Source organism: Chinchilla lanigera, unplaced genomic scaffold, assembly GCF_000276665.1.
Source record: "Chinchilla lanigera isolate Chin_1 unplaced genomic scaffold, ChiLan1.0 scaffold00117, whole genome shotgun sequence".
NCBI classification, from domain to species: Eukaryota; Metazoa; Chordata; class Mammalia; order Rodentia; family Chinchillidae; genus Chinchilla; species Chinchilla lanigera.
Window position 1 is genome coordinate 4,406,383 of NW_004955518.1, and position 20,362 is coordinate 4,426,744.

At 36.6% G+C, this 20,362-nt stretch overlaps 1 protein-coding gene across 1 annotated transcript in view; it reads left to right on the plus strand.

Moving 5' to 3' along the window:
• Vwa8 (von Willebrand factor A domain containing 8) overlaps window positions 1–20,362 on the plus strand; it is a gene marked incomplete at its 5' end in the record, with an annotated part of 371,699 nt that overhangs the window by 54,602 nt on the left and 296,735 nt on the right. The window contains 5 exon segments of the mRNA XM_013506956.1: window positions 10,915–11,082; window positions 14,518–14,682; window positions 15,407–15,456; window positions 16,163–16,271; window positions 20,092–20,196. Of these exon segments, the coding sequence (XP_013362410.1) occupies window positions 10,915–11,082; window positions 14,518–14,682; window positions 15,407–15,456; window positions 16,163–16,271; window positions 20,092–20,196 (597 nt within the window).

Genomic DNA, 20,362 nt, shown 5'->3' on the forward strand with positions numbered 1-20,362 from the left:
ATGTAAGTGAGGCATATAGAACTTCACTTAGACATAACCAAAACAGATCTACACTGAGAGTTTTAATAATTAAGATTCCAGAAATTCAGCACAAGAACAGAATATTAACAGATGTCAGAGAAAACAAACAGATTACCTATAAAGGAAAGCCCATCAGAATCATGGCAGACTTACCAACACAAACCCTCAAGTCAAGAAGAACTTGGAGTGAAGTGTTTCAATTCCTGAAAGTAAATTACATCCAACCCAGATTGATATACCCTGCAAACCTATCTTTCACAATTAATGGAGAAATGAGATACTTCCATAACAAAGAAGAACTGAGGAAATTCATGACCACCAATCCAACACTACAAAGGGTACTGAAATATGTTCTAGGTAGAGACAAAAATGACCACAATTCCAGGAACAACAACAGAGAAAAACCAACAAGCAGGGGAAACAATTAAACAGAGAGGAAAAATAGAGAACCAATAGCAGGAAAATAACTTGACAAAGACAAGCAAATGCATATCAGTTATAAGCATCAATGTAAATGGCCTCAATTCACCAGTCGAAAGAAACAGACTGGCAGAATGGATCAGGAAACAAGATCCAACAATATGATGTGTACAAGAAATACATTTAACTCAAAAAGAAACTCATAGACTGAAAGTCAAAGAATGGAAAGCAATACTCCATGGAGTGGGAACCCAGAAAAAAGCAGGGGTAACTATTCTGTTTTCAGACATTGTGAACTTCAAACCAAGAATGATCAAAAGAGTTAAAGAAGGTCACTATGTCCTTGAATGGGAAAACTTCAAGAGGAAGATCTAACGATCATAAATATACATGCACCAAATACAGGAGCACCCAACTATGTAAGACAAACATTGAAAGACATGAAAAATCAAATAAGCAATAATAATTGTAATGGGGGACCTTAATACCCCATTGTCACAAAGTGGTAGATCAGGTAGACAAAAAATCAGCAAAGAAATAACAGAACTGAATTAAAACTGTGAAAAATGGACTTAGTAGATGTTTAGAGAGTGTTCCACTCAACAATATCAGAATAGATATTCTTCTCAGCTACACATAGAATATTCTCTAAAATACACTATATACTAGCCCATAGAAACATGCTTAAGTAAATGCAAAAGAACTGAAATCATCCCATGCATGTTATCTGACCATAGTGCAATGAAATTGGAAATTAATGGCAAAAGGAACTGCAAAAACTACATAAGTACCCTCCTAAACAGCCAGAGGGTCACAGATGAAATTAAAGAAGAAATTAAATAATACCTAAAATCAAATGAAAATGCAAATACAATATAATGGATCCTGTGGGATGCAATGAAAGGAGCCCTAAGAGGGAAATTTATAGTGGTGAGTTTCATATCATGAAAGCAGAACAAACACAAATAAACAACCTAGGGCTGGGGATTTAGCTCAGCGGCAAAAGCGCCTGCCTGGCAAGCGCAAGGTCGTGAGTTCGGTTCCTGGTACCGGAGAAAAACCAAAAAAAAAAAAAAAAAAAAAAAAAAACAAATAAACAACCTAAGGCTGCACCTCAAGCTTCCCAAAGAAGAAAAGCAAGTCAAGCCCAAAGCCCATACAAGGGAGGAAATTATCAAGATCAGAGCAGAAATTAATGCAAATGAGATGAAGAAAACAATACAGAGAATTAATGAATCAAAGTGTTGGTTCTTTGAAAGAATAAATAAAATTGAGAAACTTCTAGCCAACCTTATCAAAAGGAACCTTTCAGAAGGAAAGAAAAAACTCACATTCATGCAATGAGAAATGAAAAGGGTGAAATCACTACAGTGTCTGGAAATTCAGAACATCATCAATACCTACTTCGAAAGTCTTTGCTCGCACAGGATGGAAAACACAGAGGAAATGGACAGATTCTTAGAAATATATGAATTACCAAAGCTGAATCAAGAAGATATAAAAATTCTAAATAACTTGATATCAGTTAATCAAATTGAAAACATACTTAAAAACTTACCAACAAAGGAAAGCCCATGTCCTGATGGATTCACAGCTAAATTCTACAAGAAATTTAGCAAAGATTTAATACCGATACTTCTCAAACTCTTTGATGAAATTGAAAGGGAAGCAATTCTCCCTAACTTATTCCTGGAGGCAAGTCTTACCCTGATACCAAGACCAGAGAAAGACCCAGCCAAGAAAGAGAACCATAGGCCAATCTCCCTAATGAACATAGATGCAAAAATCCTCAATAAAGTGCTAGGAAACAGAATGCAACAAATCATGAGAAAGATTATACAGCATTACCAGGTGCGATTCATCCCAGGAAGGCAGTGGGTGATTCAACGTACGAAAATCAATAAATGTAATATACCATATCAACAAAGCCAAAGACAATCACATGATCATCTCAATAGATGCAGAACAAGCTTTTGACAAAGTCCAACACTCATTCATGATAAAAACCCAACAGAAAATTGGAATTGATGGTCTTTACCTCAATCTGATAAAAGCCATCTTTGACAAACCAATAGCCAACATCATACTAAATGGACAAAAACTGAAAGCCTTCATTCTGAAATCAGGAATTAGACAAGCATGTCCACTATCACCACTTCTGTTCAGTATATTTCTGGAAACATTAGGCAGAGCAATTAGACAAGAGAGAAATAAAAGGAATAAGGATAGGAAGGAAAGGAGTTAAATTATCATTATTTGCAGATGACATTATATTCTACATAGAAGACCCCAAAAACTCCACCAAAAGATTTTTAGATTTAATGAGCAAATTTAGTAGCATAGCTCGTTACAAGTCAACACTCAAAAATCTATAACATTCCTGTACAAAATCAACAAATTCACTGAGAGAGAAATTAGGGAAACAACACCCTTTATAATAGCATTGAAAAAAAAATGAAATACTTAGGAATCAATCTAACAAAGGCAGTATAAGATCTGTACACTGAAAATTATAGTACTCTGAAAAATTAGATCAAAGAGGATATCAGAAAATGGAAAGCTATCCCTTGCTCATGGATAGGAAAAACCAACATTGTGAAAATAACCATACTCCCAAAACTGTTGGCACAGATTTACTGCAATCCCGATCAAAATGCCATTACCATACCTCACAGATCTGGAGAAAACATTCCTAAAATTCTTTTAAAAACAGAAGAAACTTTTTTTGGTATTCTCTTTAAAATAAAAAAAAAAAAACAAACAATTAAAATAGCAAAGGCAATCTTGAGAAACAAAGGCAAGGCAGGAGGCATCACAACCCCCGACTTGAAATCATATTGCAAAGCTACTGTGATAAAATCAGCATGGTATTGGCAAAAAACCAAAAAAAAAATAAAACAACAGCACCGCCAACAAAACACCTGAGGACCAGTGTTACAGATTAGAAGATGTGAACACAACTAAAAGCACACTCAACCACCTCATATTTGACAAAAGGGCCAAACATGTTCACTGGAAGAAAGATAGCCTCTTTAATAAATGGTGCTGGTACACTGGCTCTTCACATGCTGGTGAGTCATACTATACCCGTGTCTATTGCCATGTAGTAAGCTAAAGTCACACTGCATCAAAGATGTGAATATTAAAATGGATACTCTAAATCTAATGGAAGAGAAAATACATAGAAATCATGAAGACATAGGTGTAGGCGGAGAGTTCATGAACAAAACCCAACCTACAAGGGAAGTACTTCAAAGAATCAACATCTGGGATATTACTTATTAAAAATTTTTTACACATGAAAGGAAATCATCAACAGAGTGAAAGGAAAACTCACAGAGTGGGAAAAATTTTAGCAAACTGTCCCTCAGACAAAGGACTTCTATCTACAACATACAAAGAACTGAAAAAAAAATGAGGATCCCCAAATTTAACAACCCAGTCCAATAGTGGGCGTTTGAGATGAACATGCAGTTTTCAGATGAAGAAATACAAACAGGAAATAGATATATGGAACAGTGTTCAACATCATTGGTCATTCGAGAGAAGAAAATTAAAACAGCACTTGAGATTCCATCTCATCCCAGAAAGAATGGCTGTCATCAAGAAATCAAGCAATAACAAATGCTGGTGGGGCTATGGGGAAAGAGAAACACTTCTCCACTGTTGGTGGGAGTGTAAACTGGTAGAACCACTGTGGAAATCAGTGTGGAGATTCCTCAAAAAGCTAGGATTAGAGGTCTCATTCCCCTTCTGGGTATTTTCCCAGAAGAATTAAAAACATCATACCACAGCTGTATATGTGCACCTATGTTTATAGCAGCACAATTTATAGTGGTTGGATTTGGGAAGCAAGCCAAATGCCCACCAACTGAGGAAGGGATTAATAAGATGTGGTATTTTTATTGAATGGAAGACTACTCACCTATAAAGAAAGATAAACTTAAGGGTTGAATAGGTAAATGGATGCAACTGGATGCCATACTTGTAAGTGAAATAAATCAGATTTGTGTGTGTAAACATCCTATTGTCTCCATAGTGTTAGAAGCTGAAAGAGTAAGTAAGATCCCAAATATACTGTAGGTATTGTGAAAGGTGAAGAAGCTGCTCAGAAGGAAAGAATAACTCAGATGGGGGAAAGGAGAAAAGAAGGAATGAAAAAGAAAAAAAAATATATAATATATACACACATATATGCATACATATATATGTATATATATATCCACACACAAGATAGCTTAGATAAATATACTACTAATTTCTATTCATCAAGAAAACGGTTTGTGCTTATAGTTTGATTAATCTTTTATGCCTATATCTTGTAACCTGAGCAATTACTTTGAAGATAATAAAGTGGAATATATTAACCATGATTAATCTCTAATATCTTGAAACTCTCTATCATTGATTTTATTGCTTTTTTCTCTTTAAAATAGAAACTGCTGGAATGCTGGTTTTCTTTCTTTTGAAAAAAAAGAATTATTCAGTAAACATATTAATGGTGACCATTATGTACATATTCTTATCCTCTACCCAGAAATACAGCTGCAAATAGGAAAAGCATAATTCCATGTACTTCTGTATGAAGAAGATATTCATAGTTCTTTCTTTTAGCCTTTTGAGATATATAATATATTGTTGTTGTGTCTGAGAATTTACTTTAATCTGCAACTTAGTATTTATTTATCAACCTTTTCCCATAGCTCCCTTTTCACTATCCTTCTGAGCTTCTGGTAACAGCTCTTCTATTCTTAATTTCTGTGAGATCATGTGTGAGTAAGATTATACAGTATAATACTTTTCTTTCTCTTTCAGGCTGTGTCACTTAACATATTTTCTAGCTTTATCCTTCTCTCAAAGAAGAGTTCTGTTCTTTTTAATGACTGCATACTACATTGCATTGCTTGTTTTTAAACAGCTTACTCTGTGTAAAAGGTTATCTTATTCAATATCTAATACACTCTATGAATTAAGTAGTATATTGATCCTATCTTTAGAAAAAAATATCGCTGGGGATATAACTCAGTGGCACAGCACCTGCCTCACAAGCACAAGGTTCTGAATTTGATTCTCGGTACCAAAAAAATTTTAAAAAATCAAAAAAGGAAGCAATAGAGGCTATGAGAGGTAAAGTATCTTAAGCTAAATCACCCATATGAAGTATCTGGTACAGCACCTGTGGTAGATTTGAGTTGCTATAAGAAAATATCTCAGACCGGGTAGTGTATAAGGGACAGAAATTTATTTCACTCATGGATCTGGGGGCTGAAAATTTGAAATTAAGCAGGGCTTTTTTTGTTGTAGTACCCTATGGCAGAATGTGGAGGGGGAAGGGGAGAAAGGAGAGGAGAGAGGGGACAGAGGGCCAGTAGAAGAGAGGCCAAACTCATCTTTGCTCAAGAGCCCACTCTGACAATAGCTAACCCATTCTCCAGATTATGCCGTTAATCTGTGCATGAGGATAAAGCAGTTGCGACCTAATTAACTCTTTAAGGTCTCACCTTTTAACCTTATTGCCTTAGGGCTTAAGTTTTTGACAAACAAATTTTGGGGAGCACATTAAAACTATCGCAGCAACCAAAAATCATGCTGATCCTGTCCTGATATTTTAAAATAAAGAACTTAAAATGAATTTAAAACTTTTTTTTTGGCTTCCTCATTATTTTTACACTGTAGCCCTTTGAGTAGACTTGAAACTCTTTGGAACCTATTTTCATTAAATGAAACCTGCATTAATAATAAATTACACGTTAATAGGTTTAATAGCTTTAAATTTCTTTCTTGTACCACTGCGATTTTTAAATTGTGACATTTACAGTACCCCTTGAGGATATTCCCCTTAGTAAATGAGGACACAGACATCCAGATTAATTGCCTGCTAAGTTCTTAGGTCAGATCAGAAGAAAATCTAGAACAGGGCATAGATAAGTTTTGGTTTTAGGTCATGAACCTGCTTTTATCTTGAAATCCTTCCTGTCCATTTGTTGGGTTGTTAAAGCTGTGATACGAGATGGCTGGACCAGAAAGATCTTACTAAACTTTCCCCCTTATTTTTTCTTGAAAAAAATTCTGTAATTTGAAGAAGAAAGTTTCCTTAAAGTTGTCTAACTTTTACTTTTTTATTTTTCTTTTTTGAACTGGGGATTGAACCTAACAGCATTGCACCTTTTAAAAAAATTTTAGACAGGGTATCACTAAATTTTCCTGGCTGGCCTCAAATTTGTGATCTTCCTAACTTATTTAATTTTTACCTTGAGGAACTATCATGATTAACCATTCCAGATTTAAAAACTATATATATATTTCTCCTTTTAAAAAGATTTCAGGGGAAATTTATATTATACTTATTTAACCATCTATATAGAAAATTTTTAAAATATGTAAATGGAATTTTCTCATGCTGATAGTTCCGTTCTGTTATCATAACATCTGTAGGCATAGATAACTATTACCCTTTATAGAAAGATTGTTCCTAAACTTACATAAAGTCAGTTTCTAATAGAGCAGTTGCATTTTTATTCCATAAATGCTAAAACCTGCTGTGAGCCAGCCTTGTACCAGGATGCCCTAAGAGACAGGGTTCTCACCTTTCCAAGACCTCGGACTCCTGCCCTGGTAGCGAAACTGCGATGTGAGAGCACAGGGCAGGGTTAGGGTTGATCCTCCACACAGCTCTGAGCACATGGGATAAAGAGGGCATGGGCATAGGGGTGGAGGGCCGAGGTGCTCCGGACTGGACTGAATGGAATTTGTAGCTTTTTTCTTTCCGATTGATTGAGGTACATGGATGTGTAGTCAATACATTATAAACATATCATTGTAGTTGATGGACTTGTTATTTTATCAAGTCGGTAGTTGCTTATTTTAGGATTTTCTTCTCTTTCAAATGCACTCAGATTATATTGATGAAATTTGGTAGTACTGAGCATTTTAATTATTTTGTAGGTTTTTATGGGAGAACCAGGAAGTGAGTTCATATTGAAATAGTAACTAAAACTAGTTCTATAAATTAAGTATTTCAGATTTTGTTACCAAAGAGACTCTGTTCAAGGTTTTCTCCTCTTGGCTGGTAGGTATTTCTGTCTACATGTAAATTTTTAATTTGTATACAGTGTGGCCCAACAAACATGGAACCAAAGGGCAAATAAAGAGAAAAGATAAAAATCTTGCATGATCTTTTGCATGTCAATTTTTTCTTTTCCCTAAAAACTTACCATTATACATTTTTTATTATAACATGCTCACAGTACAGAATGACCATATTTATCGTGGGGAGTTGGTATATGCACACTACATGCCCCAGTTCTTTCTTTATCCCCTACCCCTCCCATCCCTCTCTGCTCCTTCCAACTCTAGGTCCCTTTCCCATTTGCAAAAGCTTTCTTTTCGTGTTTTCTTTCAATTCCTTTTTTCCATCTCCCTATACTTACCTCCTCCCCATCTTGCCCCCTATCTGAAAGAAGATGTCCCTACTTTCTACCATTTATCTTCCATCCCGTTCTTTATATTTCGGGCTGCCCACACATTTGTAATCCTCTTTTTATACTGCTATTTTGGGATCCAGTTGTGCTGTAATGCATTCATCCTCATTGCCTGTTAGATTGTGTGTAAAATTAATAAATAATTTATACTGAACTAATAAGAAAAAAAGTTGAATTTTTTTTCCAGTCCTAGAGATTGAATCCAGGTTTTTCACACCAAGCTATGTCACTAGTGCCTTTTTAAATTTTGAAACAAGACCTAGCTAAGTTGCTAAATTGCCCAGACTACACTAGAACTTGTGATCTTCCTGGTTCAGCCTCCTAGAGTGCTAGGATGACATGCTGCACCACCACACCTACCTGTTTAAAATATCCTTAATAAAGCTGAGGTAAGTTATACACTTGTGGATCTTATTACTAGAAGAAACTTCACAGATGACTTGCTCCAACACCATGGAGCAACCTTGTAAGTTTCATTTTAGTAATTATCCACTGTCTGCTGTACTCCTCCACTGTCTTCTCCTTATCATTTGAAGATGCGAAAGTCTTTGCAAAAGTCAAAACCTGGCTACCACCTCCACACTGTCCCAAGCCTAGTTTCTGCAGCAGACTTCTCCTTTCCTTTATGGCCAGTTGTTTGGTAGAATGTTTCTCAGTTTGGATTTGTCTGATGTTTTCTCATAATTTGAAATAATGCCATGTTAGCAGGACTATAATAGAAGTGGTGTTGTGCTTATCTCAGGGCATAGTATTGGAAGGCTAGCGTGTGGAACTGACACAGCTCACTACTGGTGACATTAATTTTGGTCACTTGGTCAAATTGGTATCTGGCAAGATCCTCCAGTGTTATTTCATTTTTCATGTTGTCACTTACAGTACTGTATCTGATTGGGAGACACTTTGATTTTATACAATGTCCTGTTTCTCATACCTTTTCCCACTAATTTTGCCATCCACTGATGGTTTGTGCCTTCCATAACGGTTACTGTTCTTCTATTATTCTTTAGGAATAGATGATCTTAACTTGAGACTCCATATACAAATACCTATATGTGTTTTACTCTAAAGAAGAGGTCCATCTGATTTTAAAGAAATACAAGAACCAGTGTGTAAGAGACCAAAGTATACCTGGGACGAATGAAAGCAGAGCTAGAGTGTTTGTTGTTGTTCTGTGTTTTCAAGACTTTGTTTTCCTTGGCCCACTGGTGAACCACTAAATTTTGATCTGTAAATTTCTAATTTTACCCTAGAGAATATAAATTTTCATCCCTGTGAAGTTTTTAAAAATCAAATGCAATATTTAGTCTGTCTTATTTGAAAGATTGATAAAAAATTTAGCTTTTTATAAAACAGTATTGGTACAGGTTATGATAACTTAATTTCTATTTTTATTCTGAGCTATGTTTTCATGGGGTAAGTAGATTCTTGTCAAAGAAAGCTTCATTGATACCTTATCTGAAACACCAGTTTTTATCAAACAAGTAGCTTGTTTTGATTTTTAATGACTCAGGAAGTATTTCTATGGCTTTGTCCTTTACACACCTAGGAAAAATGAAGTTCTCTCTCTTATTTTTGATGTTCACTAGGAGCTACTAAGTTACTTTTATCCATGTGTTTAAGAAAGATATTTTTGGCATGGTAAAGCATTGACTTTCCAAGTATAGAAGAAAAACTAGGCATTACTTAATCAAGCTTTCATACTGTTTCCTTTTAATAAACTGCTAAGTTTTAGACTATATCAGAGAGCTTGGCTTATTTCAGTTGTTTATGTACTGTTGTAAAAGAACTGTTACAAAAGTATAAGATTTTATGAGGCCATATTAGATTAAAGATAACCATTTCATTTTAAAAATAACAGCAATTACAAAGGTCTTGCCGTGGGTAAATGGTATTCCCACCTTAAGTGGCTCTGGGCAAAAAGAGGTTGTGGTCAGCGTTGTACAGGCTGCCTGAAGTGCTTCTGGGATAAGGCTGGAGACACTGTGATGCAGCTACTGTACTGGAGGAGCTCGAGACTAGAGAGTACAAACATATAAGTGATGTTTAGAACTATGTGATTGAGATTACTCAGAAAGGATCCAAGAGAGTAAGAAAAGCTGTGAGTTAAAGACATATTCTAGATACCACCTACATTTGATGGAAAGGCAGAAAAAGCCCTTCACTAGGAGAATGCAGTGCTGTGAGGCCGAAGAAGAACACTTGTAAAGAGGGAGTGGTAGTATAAACTTAGCATTGTTAATGCTTCTGTTGTTGAATGTGCAGAAGAAACAGGACAGAGGTTTTCCTTTTCTAAGATGATTTGCAAGGATTTTGGTGAAAAGGGTTTTCTCCCCCTCTCTTTTTGATGTTCAGAACCTTTCAGTTAAAAGAGAGATTTTTAAAAAAAATCTTTGGGAATTTTTTGGTATTACAGTTTTCTGTCTCTTATTTGAAGGTGTACTTTATTTTCCACTTCTTTCCATTATTAATTTTCTTAAATTTATTAGAAGACTTACAGTTCTAATAAAATCAGTCTGTTTTAGACCTCTATAAAACCGAACTCTGTTTTGCCAAGTGCATAATTTCATCAGCATCAAGCATCGGACTAAAGCAGCTTGTTTGATCCTCACAAGAAGCTTGTGGGATAGATACACAGATTGTTATCTTTATTTCCCTATTCTAATTAAGGGACCTGTTCCCTTGTTTAATTACATTACCCATTCACAGATAGCTGTTAGCTTTCTGTTTCATTGGGTGTATAATCTAAGTTAATGCTGAAAAGAACACTAGAGATGTCTCTTTTCATCTCTTCATTTTACAAATGAGTGAACAGACCCAAGAGGTAAAGTCAACCAAGGAGGGAGAAGAAAACAAAATGAAGATTAGAACTCAGCTTTCCTGATTCCCAGGGTCCCTATAACAAGAAACACAAGTTTAGTTTTGCTCCAAGTAAAATTAGGCCACAGCATGCTACCTTTAATATTCTCATTCTGCTTTTCTGTTTCTTGGGTAGTGTGCAGTTCGTGCCGCCACAGAAGGCAGAACTCTCATTTTGGAAGGCCTGGAAAAGGCGGAGAGGAATGTTCTCCCTGTATTGAACAACCTGCTGGAAAACAGGGAGATGCAGCTTGAAGATGGACGCTTCCTGATGTCTGCGGAGCATTACGACAAACTTCTCAAAGTAAGAGAAGAACATGGCTGCTCTGTCTTTGCTGTCAAACTGTAGGTAGTGATCCTATGCGTGTAAAACACAGTGCGTTAGAGTTAGGGTATGTGTTGAGACGGCCCTTATCTTTGGCGAGTTACTGAGGTAAATTCATGAGTTTGTAGTTTTACAAGGCCATTGTGTTTGCAGACCATGTCAGAAACCTTCCAGATTTCTTTTTTTGGGTCAGTTTAATAACTATTCTCTTACTCATTTTTCTTTTTTCCCTTCTCTTTTTTCTTTCAAAAACTATTTATTAAAAGCCCAATGACTTTTAGACAGTGCTGGTATCAGGGGTACCACGCTGAATAAAATCCAGTTCTTAGTCTGATGAAGCACAAAGCGAACCAGGTATTGACTGAAATCAATGAGATATTTAAGGTATCTGATGGTTCAAGCCACTGCACATCATGCCTGGCTTCTAGCTGGATTCTTTACTTCCATCCTGTCAACACAGCAGAGAGTGATTACTTTAAAATATTCACCAGTTTGGGTCACTCTGTATTCTGACCAGCTTCCTGTTCCAGTCAGAGTAAAACCGAAGTCTCTATGGTGGAATACAGTGTGGGCCTTTACTTCCTCTTGCCTGGTCTCTATCCTCTTTCACTCTACACCTGCTGATGGTATTCTCTCACCTTGATCCTGCTAAGTAAGTTCTCTGACTTTTTGTCCTGAACATGGTGTTTCTCTCTGCCTGGAATGATTTTTTCCCAGGCTTTGCTTGCCTCACTCTTGTACTTCCTTCAAGTCTTCGCTTGACTGTCACATTATGAAAGAGGCCTGCCTTGTCCCTTCTGCTTAAAATTGAGTCTGCAGTCTGTTCTCTCTTTTCCACCATATGCCCTTGTTCTCCATTAGCTTTTTCCATGTTCTCTTCTAACATCCTATGTAAGTTACTTACTATGTTTTTATTTCATTGTCTGCCTCCCTCTACTAGAACGTAAACCTTATAAGGGCAGATTTTTTTTTTCCACTGATGTTATCTCAACTCCTGCACCAGTGGATGCACATGTTAGGTTTTCAGTAATTATTTGTTGAATGAATATGTGCAACAAAATGATTAAATGTTGTGCTAAGTATATATATAGAAGGTAGCAACTGCAGAATATGGAGCTCTTCAAGGGCTTTGTAATGGGCCATTTAGTGTCACAGATGACAAGAAGATGCTTAGTCCTTGCTCATTTAGCTCAGGCTGTACCACAGTGGAGCTTCTGTAGCTACAAGCCTTTTGTGACTTATTCCTCTGAGTTGACGTTGTAGGACTTTGCAGTCATTCTCACACCTGCTCTGTACATTTACATATGTACTGATTTTACTACTCCAGGTCTGTTGTGAATTGCTCGAGTAAGATCTTTGTCTTGCATGTTTTGATCTTGCTGTCAGGGTGCTAATAGAAGCCTAGAACACACCAGGCACTAAATAGATATTAACACCAGAGGGTCTGATTGAACTGGTGCTCTGTGGCTTGCAGGGCCAAGAACATTTCTGATTCCTATATGATGAATTTCTCTGTAATCTACCTTGCAGCCCTTTAAGCAGTATCTCTTTATCATCTATGGGAGTGTAGTAGATTGATAACTGGCGGTTACCTTATAACCCCCAGCTGAACTGAGTAAGTGTGGTGCTGGCTGTGGGAGGCCCACCTGGGGATTGCTGCCAGTAGCATAAGAGGCAGAACTGGAAAAGAAGAATAGAGGTTTTTGGGAACTTAAAAGCTGCTGGGAGCTGGTAGACTGGGAGCCTGTTGGAAGTGGAGAGAAGCTATAAGGAGCTGTTGGTTGTTTGGAGGAGCTCGTCGTGCTGGCTTTCCTGATGAACTTGGCTGTTTTCATCCTCTGAGGAGCTCGGGACCTTGTTGGCACTGAGAATAGCTTCTGTTCACTTTGGGGGAGCTCTGGTCCTCACTCTGAGCATTGCTTCCTGGCTTTGGAGGGGAAGATGGTGCACTGCCAGTTTCCTGGAGAAGCCTGCTGCGTTGGCTTTCCTGATGGGAATTCAGCTGTCTTCACCACTGGAGGAGCTCAGGACCTTAGTGTTGCTGAGGATGGCTGTGGTACTTCTCAGGGAAGCTGTGGTTCTTCTGAGCGTTGCTTCCTGGCTTTAGTACAGATCCCTCAGCCTGGTAGCACAGACCCTTCATCCTGCTGGCACAGACTTTCTAGATTCCACCACTGACCTTTGGGCCTTTCCAGCATAGATCCATGAAACAGGCCTGCATGAGATGTTGTTATGGGCTCTACACCTCCAGCTGGACTTGTGGAAGGCACTGTTGTTATGAGCTCTATGTTTTCAGGTGGACTCATGCAGGACAATTCCATGGGATTCAGGACCTTAGCTAGTTTCCTTGGTCTTAGTGTGTGGACAGATTTCCTGCACCCTTGTATAGCATTCTTTGGGTGGCTATTATAAATAATCTTATAAAATATGTGTCCTGTATTATATTATTGTTACCCCTTGCAAAATAAACCCCAAACCAACACAGGGAGTTTTTGGACAGTGCTTTTTTTTCTTTTTTGTAAAGTATGGTAATTTTCTTATAGATTTCGCTAAAGATCATTTCATTCTAATGTAATTAGAAGGGGATAATTGAAGATTTAATCAATAACAAAAAGTTAAATTCACTCCATTTCATTGTTATAATTCATTTGATGAATGAAAGTAATTATTACTTGTCTTTAAAAATAGATGGATGTTATACAGAACATTTTGCTTAAACACTTTCTAATTATAAAATATCTGTTCACCCCTAGGTATTATATTACTTATTTACCAGATTTAGTAAATGATTTGGAAAAGAATATTTTTCAGAATATAGAATCATTTTTAAAGCATAAGCATCACTTAACAATAACGTGTTTGGTATGTTCCTTATTCTTATATTAGAATTGTGTGCAAAGTTATTGGGCATATTACTTTGGGTAGAAATTGGGGATATATGAGGGTCAAAAGGGTTTTAATGCATAAAAAATTCTTATTATCAGCTGAAAAGAATCTATTACATCTTTCCTCTGAAGTAGATCTCAGTGTAAATATATACTTTTTTTTGGACAAGTGTCATTATGTACTTCAGGCTGACCTTGAACTTGCTATGTAGCTCAGTCTGGCCTTGAATTCTTACCGATCCTCTTGCCTCAGCCTCCTGAGTGCTGGGATTACAAGTGTTCACTGCCACGCCTGGCTAAATACTTACTTTTTATTAGTAAATGTTATTTCTATATTTATGAAATTTGCCTTGTGAGAAACTCACAAAATACAGACAAGATTCCTTTATAAAACAGTTTCATGTTAGGACAATTTGTATGGTAAAAAAGATTCCAAACTTTAAGTGCCACTTATACCTAGCTGGAGTAAATGTGTGTGAGCCTGCCGAGTGCTGGTAGACTGTAATCTTTTGGTCTCATATATTCTTAGGATCATACTAAAGCAGAGTTGGATGCTTGGAAGATTGTCCGTGTTAGTGAAAATTTCCGAGTGATTGCTTTGGGCTTGCCAGTGCCCAGGTACTCTGGAAACCCATTAGATCCCCCTCTCCGTTCTCGGTTTCAAGCCAGAGATATTTATTTTCTACCCTTCAAGGTGAGTAGGCCAAGGATAATTAATTTTTATTATTTTATTTAATTATTTTATTTTAAAACTACAAAAAAAAGAACAATAGCAAAATACAAACAAAACAAAGCAAGGACATTAAAAATGATACAGAGTTTAAAACCAAATTATAGGGATTAACAGTGGTTGTTATATTACATATTGTTATCTTTAACAAAGTTCCACAGATTACCAGATGTAAGAATAGAAGATTAATCAAATCATTAAAGGGAATAAGAAAATGATAATTTGAAAGAACATTAGAGACAGTACATATTTCACTAGACAGGACTGTAAGAATTCACCAATGGTTGTTATACTGCAAAGTGTTGTCATCATATAAGCTGCTCAGATTATGTTGCATGCAAAATTGGTCTGAAAAAAAAGGTAAGTAGACCAAGAATAATTAACTTTTAAAAAGGTTTTGTGTACAATAAGAAATTCAATTCTATAAAAATGTTACTATGTTTTTAATGTGCTCCTCAGTAGTTAATGGAAAGAAAGAAAGATACAGTGTGAAGCAAATCTCTGAACACTCGGAAGAAAAATTATTGTGGCACTATTTAGTTGAAAGAGTTTTTTTAAAGGTTGAAATATAAAGAAGTGATATTTTTGCTGTGAATTAGCACATTAAAACATTGGATTATATCTATAAAATACGTATTTAATCTGTTGTATTCCTTATTAATTGATTTGATATGTTTCTATATTTTAGGACCAACTTAAACTATTATATTCAGTTGGAGCCAATGTTTCTGCTGAGAAGTAAGTATAGTTTCATAAATTTGTTTTGCCTGTTCACTGGTTGATTGATTGTTGAATTTTATTCAATAACTATTCTTTGAAGAATTTTTCAGTGCTAAGAAGTTTGGTAAGTGCTGATGGTAAAATTATTAAGATGTGAACTTGTATAGCAAGAAGCTTAGGATCTAGTGGAGTTGAAAGATGTGTGAATAACATTAATGTAACCCAGTATACAGTGCCATTCGAAATATTGGGAACCCTTGTGGTTGAGACTTTGTAGAGGCTTCAAAGGACATTGATATTTGCACTGAGTCCTAAAGAATGAGTAGGCTTTTGCAAAACAGAGAATGGAATCAAGAAATTCTAAGTGATTTTCTAGAAACATGAGATATGAGAGTTTATCCTTTGTTCCTGGAGCTATAAAAAGTTTCTAGTGGCTAGATCTTAGGTTTGAGATTGAGAAAGGTGGGAGGTAAGGCTGACAGTGTATATATGGATTAGGTGGTGAAAAATCTCATCTATTTTGACAGACATAAGAAATACTGTATACTAATCTGCTTCTGAGTTCTAAATGGAGTATTTAGAAATGGGATATGGAGGTATTGCTCTTTAAGAATAGACAGGACATTTTAGATTAATTATATTTGTGTTCTTATTTTATATTTAACGTACATCTACATTTTATAATTGAAAACCTTTAGAATAAAATACATTTTTTTCTCCTTAGAATTTCTCAGCTCTTGTCCTTTGCCACAACTCTCTGTTCCCAAGAATCTTCTACTCTTGGACTTCCAGATTTTCCTTTAGATAGTTTACCAGCTGCAGTTCAAGTCCTGGTATGTATTAAATAAATCAATGACTGGTACACCCAAATGTAGCAAGAAAATTTGAAAGTTAATCATTGGGGATTAATCACTGACTGTAGCCTTGTCATATTCTTCTATAAAAGGCCTCAGATTGACTTGCTGTGCAGTGCAGTAAACAGTACAGAAACTAAGGATATCTTCTGAGTCCCTCAAGAGTTTGTAGCTTTGGAGAAGAAAGTGGTAGACATGTGATTTCATGAACGTTATAGCGAGGTAAGGAAGGCTCAGTCTGATCCAGTAAGAGGTGTTCTGTACTGAGGTCAGCCTCAGAGTTGCCCTGACCTAAGGGATGTAGTACAGTACCAGTGTGCACTGTGCTTTCATAAAAGGGGTAACAGTCCTGTCTGGAGTGATGGAAAGGCCTTCCAGGCAGAGGACACATGTGAAACTATCCAATCACAAAAGAGCCTGGTATCTTTGAAGAATGAGAATAAATTGTTTCCCTAGGGCAAGTGTGTGTGTGTGGTGGAGAATCATATTGAGATTAGAATCATATTGTGAAGAAATTTCCCTGGTGTTGGAAGTTGCCTGGATTTTATGAGGAAGGGACCCATCTGGCATTATGAAATGGGGAGATTAAGGTGGTAAGAGGTATATTAGAGGAAGATACCTCCCTTGAGGCAAGGAGAGCTGGGGAAGCCTGGATGCAGGGCTCAACTAGGAGAGGGTGTTTTAACATTCAGTAAGATACTGCTAAGGAGGCTGTCTTCTGAAGTAGCAATGAAGTAGCAGGGATACTATGCCCTTGGCAAAGATTCTTTTTAATTTTTATCTTTTTATAGTATTGTAACGGAAAATGCACCCCCCTCCCCGCCTCTCAACCAGTATACTTCAGTTTCTTACTTGCCCAGGTAATAGTTCTTGACCCATTTCCAGTTGCTTCTGGTCTCTTAAGAGACTGCTGGTCAGTGTGATGTATATATAGCTGGTCACTGTGATTCACGTTGTATAAACTAATCCTCAATTGACAAGCCATTCTGCCTCTGTACTTTCTGCTTGCTTATCAGTATAAGCCCTAGACCACCAGAGATCGGGGCCTAATATTCTGGGAATGATCCCAATCAGTGCCCATCGACATAAAATAAATCTGTCTCCAAATCTTGGGTATCATTTCGGTGTTTCTGCTTGCCAAGCTGCAGTATTCGGGGTTGAACCCAGAGCCTTTGCACAGAACTATATTTCCAGCCCTTTTTTAAAAAAGTTTTTTTATTTTAAAAATAAAAGAACAAAAACATATTAACAGACATCTATTTACAAAATAGCACAAGAAAAATACAAGCAATACTGGATTCCAGAGAAGGTGACAGGAAATTAACATTGGCTGCTATTTTACATATTGATAACTTCAAAGTGGTTTCTCAGGAAAGCAAATATAGACATGAAAGATCGATCAAATAATCAAATCATTAACTATTCCTTTCAATAAAGTGATATAAGTCAGTGGTACAATTACGTTAGCTATCCTGTATGTACATATATACATAGCTTTTCCCTTCTTTCTTTTCTCTTTTCCTTCATCCCAGTTGCTCTTTTGCGCAGTATCCTTCCATTTTACAATGTCTATCATACCTCCTAATTTTTATCCACTCTTTCAAGTTCTCACTAAATCTATTGGAAGAGAAAGTAGGTAAAAATCTTGAAGACAAAGGGATAGGCAGAGACTTCATGAACAAAAACCAAACCACATGGGAAATACTTCAAAGAGTCACAACTGGGATCTCATCTTACTGATGAATTTTTGCACATCTAAAGAAATCACCAACAGAGTAAAAAGAAAACCCACAACTTGGGAAAAAATCATACCTGGCTGTCCCTCAGGCAAGGGTCTTCTATCTAGAACATATAAAGAATTAAGAAACATCAACCCCTCTAAATTCAAAGACCCAATCCAAAAATGGGCATCTGAGATGAATACACTCTTTTCAGATTAAGATATACAAATGGCAAATAAATACATGAGAAAATGTTCAACATCATTAGTCATTCGAGAAATGCAAATTAAAAGAACACTGAGATTTCATCTCACCCCCATAAGAATGGCTAGCATGAAGAAATCAACCACTAACAAATGCTGGCGAGGCTGTGGAGAAATAGAAACTCTTCTCCACTGCTGGTGGGAATGCAGACTGGTGAAACCACTGTGGAAATGAGTTTGGAGATTCCTCAGCAAACGAGGTCTAGAGGTCCCATTCAACCCAGCTATTCCCCTTCTGGGTATTTTCCCAGAAGATCTGAAAACATCATATCACAATGATACATGTGCACCTATGTTCATAGCAGCACAATTTATAATTGCTAAATTGTGGAAGCAACCCAAATGTCCAACCACTGAGGATTGAATAAAAAAACTGTGGCATTTTTATGTAATGGAATATTACTCAGTTATAAACAAAGATAAACTCGAGGCTTTTAGGGGTAAATGGTCACAACTGGAGACCATAATCGTAAGTGAAATAAATCAGACCTACATGTGTAAGCAATGTATTGTCTCACTAGTCCAGCTCTTTTTGAGAAAATATTTTTTTGAGACAGGGTTTTACTACATTGTTGAAGCTGTGCTTAAATTTATGATCTTACTGCTTCAGCCTCCCAGAGTGCTGGAATTATAGGCAAGCACCACTATGCCTGATAGATGCTTCTCTCTTCTTCTTTTATTTTTTTAAAATTTATTTTAAAAATAAAGGAAGGAAAACACATTAACAAACAGACATCCAATAACAAAATAGCAGAAGAACAATACAAACACTACAGAGTTACAGACAAAGTGGTAGGAAATTAACAATGCTTTTTGTATTATGTATTGATATTTTCCAAGTGGGTTCTCAGGAAAACAAATAGAGACATGCAGTATTGATCAATCAAGTAATCATTAACTGTTCCTTTCTGTAGAGCAATAGAAGACAGTAGTACAAGTATGTTAGCTGTCCTGTATATACATACATACATAATTTCCCCTTTTCCCACACCCCAGTTGCCCTTTACTTTTGAGCATTTTCCTTTCCTTTCACGAAATCTATCATACCTCCTTGTTTTTATTCATTCTTTCAGGTCTTAAACTAATGAGGCAATACAGTGCTTGCACATGCAGGTCTGATGTATTTCACTTATGAGTATGGTCTCTAGTTGTGACCATTTACCTGTCTCCAGTCAGTTCAGGATGTGCACAGGAGCCGGACTCGAGCTGCACGGACAGCGATCACAGACTACCGGTGTCTGTGACCTCCAGGAGGTCGGGGCCCAAGTAAAGCACAGACCCAAACCACCGATGCTTGTCTTTCTAAACATTCATTCCTTTTTTCAAATGTGTGTAGTGAGATTTAGGTGTCTATATTGTTGTATATAGGAAGAACTGCATTTCTTCTACTGTTTATCAAATTTCCTACTTTTTGTTTTGACTCAAAACCTTTTGTTTAAAGTAGTAAAATGAACATCTATAACATTTTCCTCTAGAAACACCAGTTGTTGACATATTGCCATATTTGCTTACAAATCCCGCTCCCTCGCCCCGCAAAACTCTTTGGAAGTAAATTGTGTGGTACTGTCTTAAATGCCTGTGTGTGTAACTTCCGAGAAGCATCAAGACATAGACGAAGGATCGAAGTGTAGGAGTTTACCCAGAGCAAGATTGGAGAACAAGAAGAAAAGAGGAAATACTATTTGCTGTTTTATACTTCCAGAATACTGTGGTTATTCTTATAAGGCGATTTTAATGGCGTATATATATTTCAGATAAAATTTCTGTGATTATTTTGGATGTTACTTCATTCTGTATATTTCTGCTCCTAAATAGGATTCTTTGCCTATGATATCAGTCAAACATGCAATCCAGTGGCTTTATCCATACACTATTTTACTAGGAAATGAAGGGAAGATGGCTGTGGAAGATGTTTTAAAAGTGAGTATCTGCTTTCTTCCCTTCTGCGCTTTCCCTCGTCTTCCCTTCCCTCTTCTCCCCATCTTCTAATATTTTCTTTCCCCATCTCTACTATTTCTCTTTCCCTATTTCTCCTTTCCCTTCCCTTCCCTTCCCTTCCCTTCCCTTCCCTTCCCTTCCCTTCCCT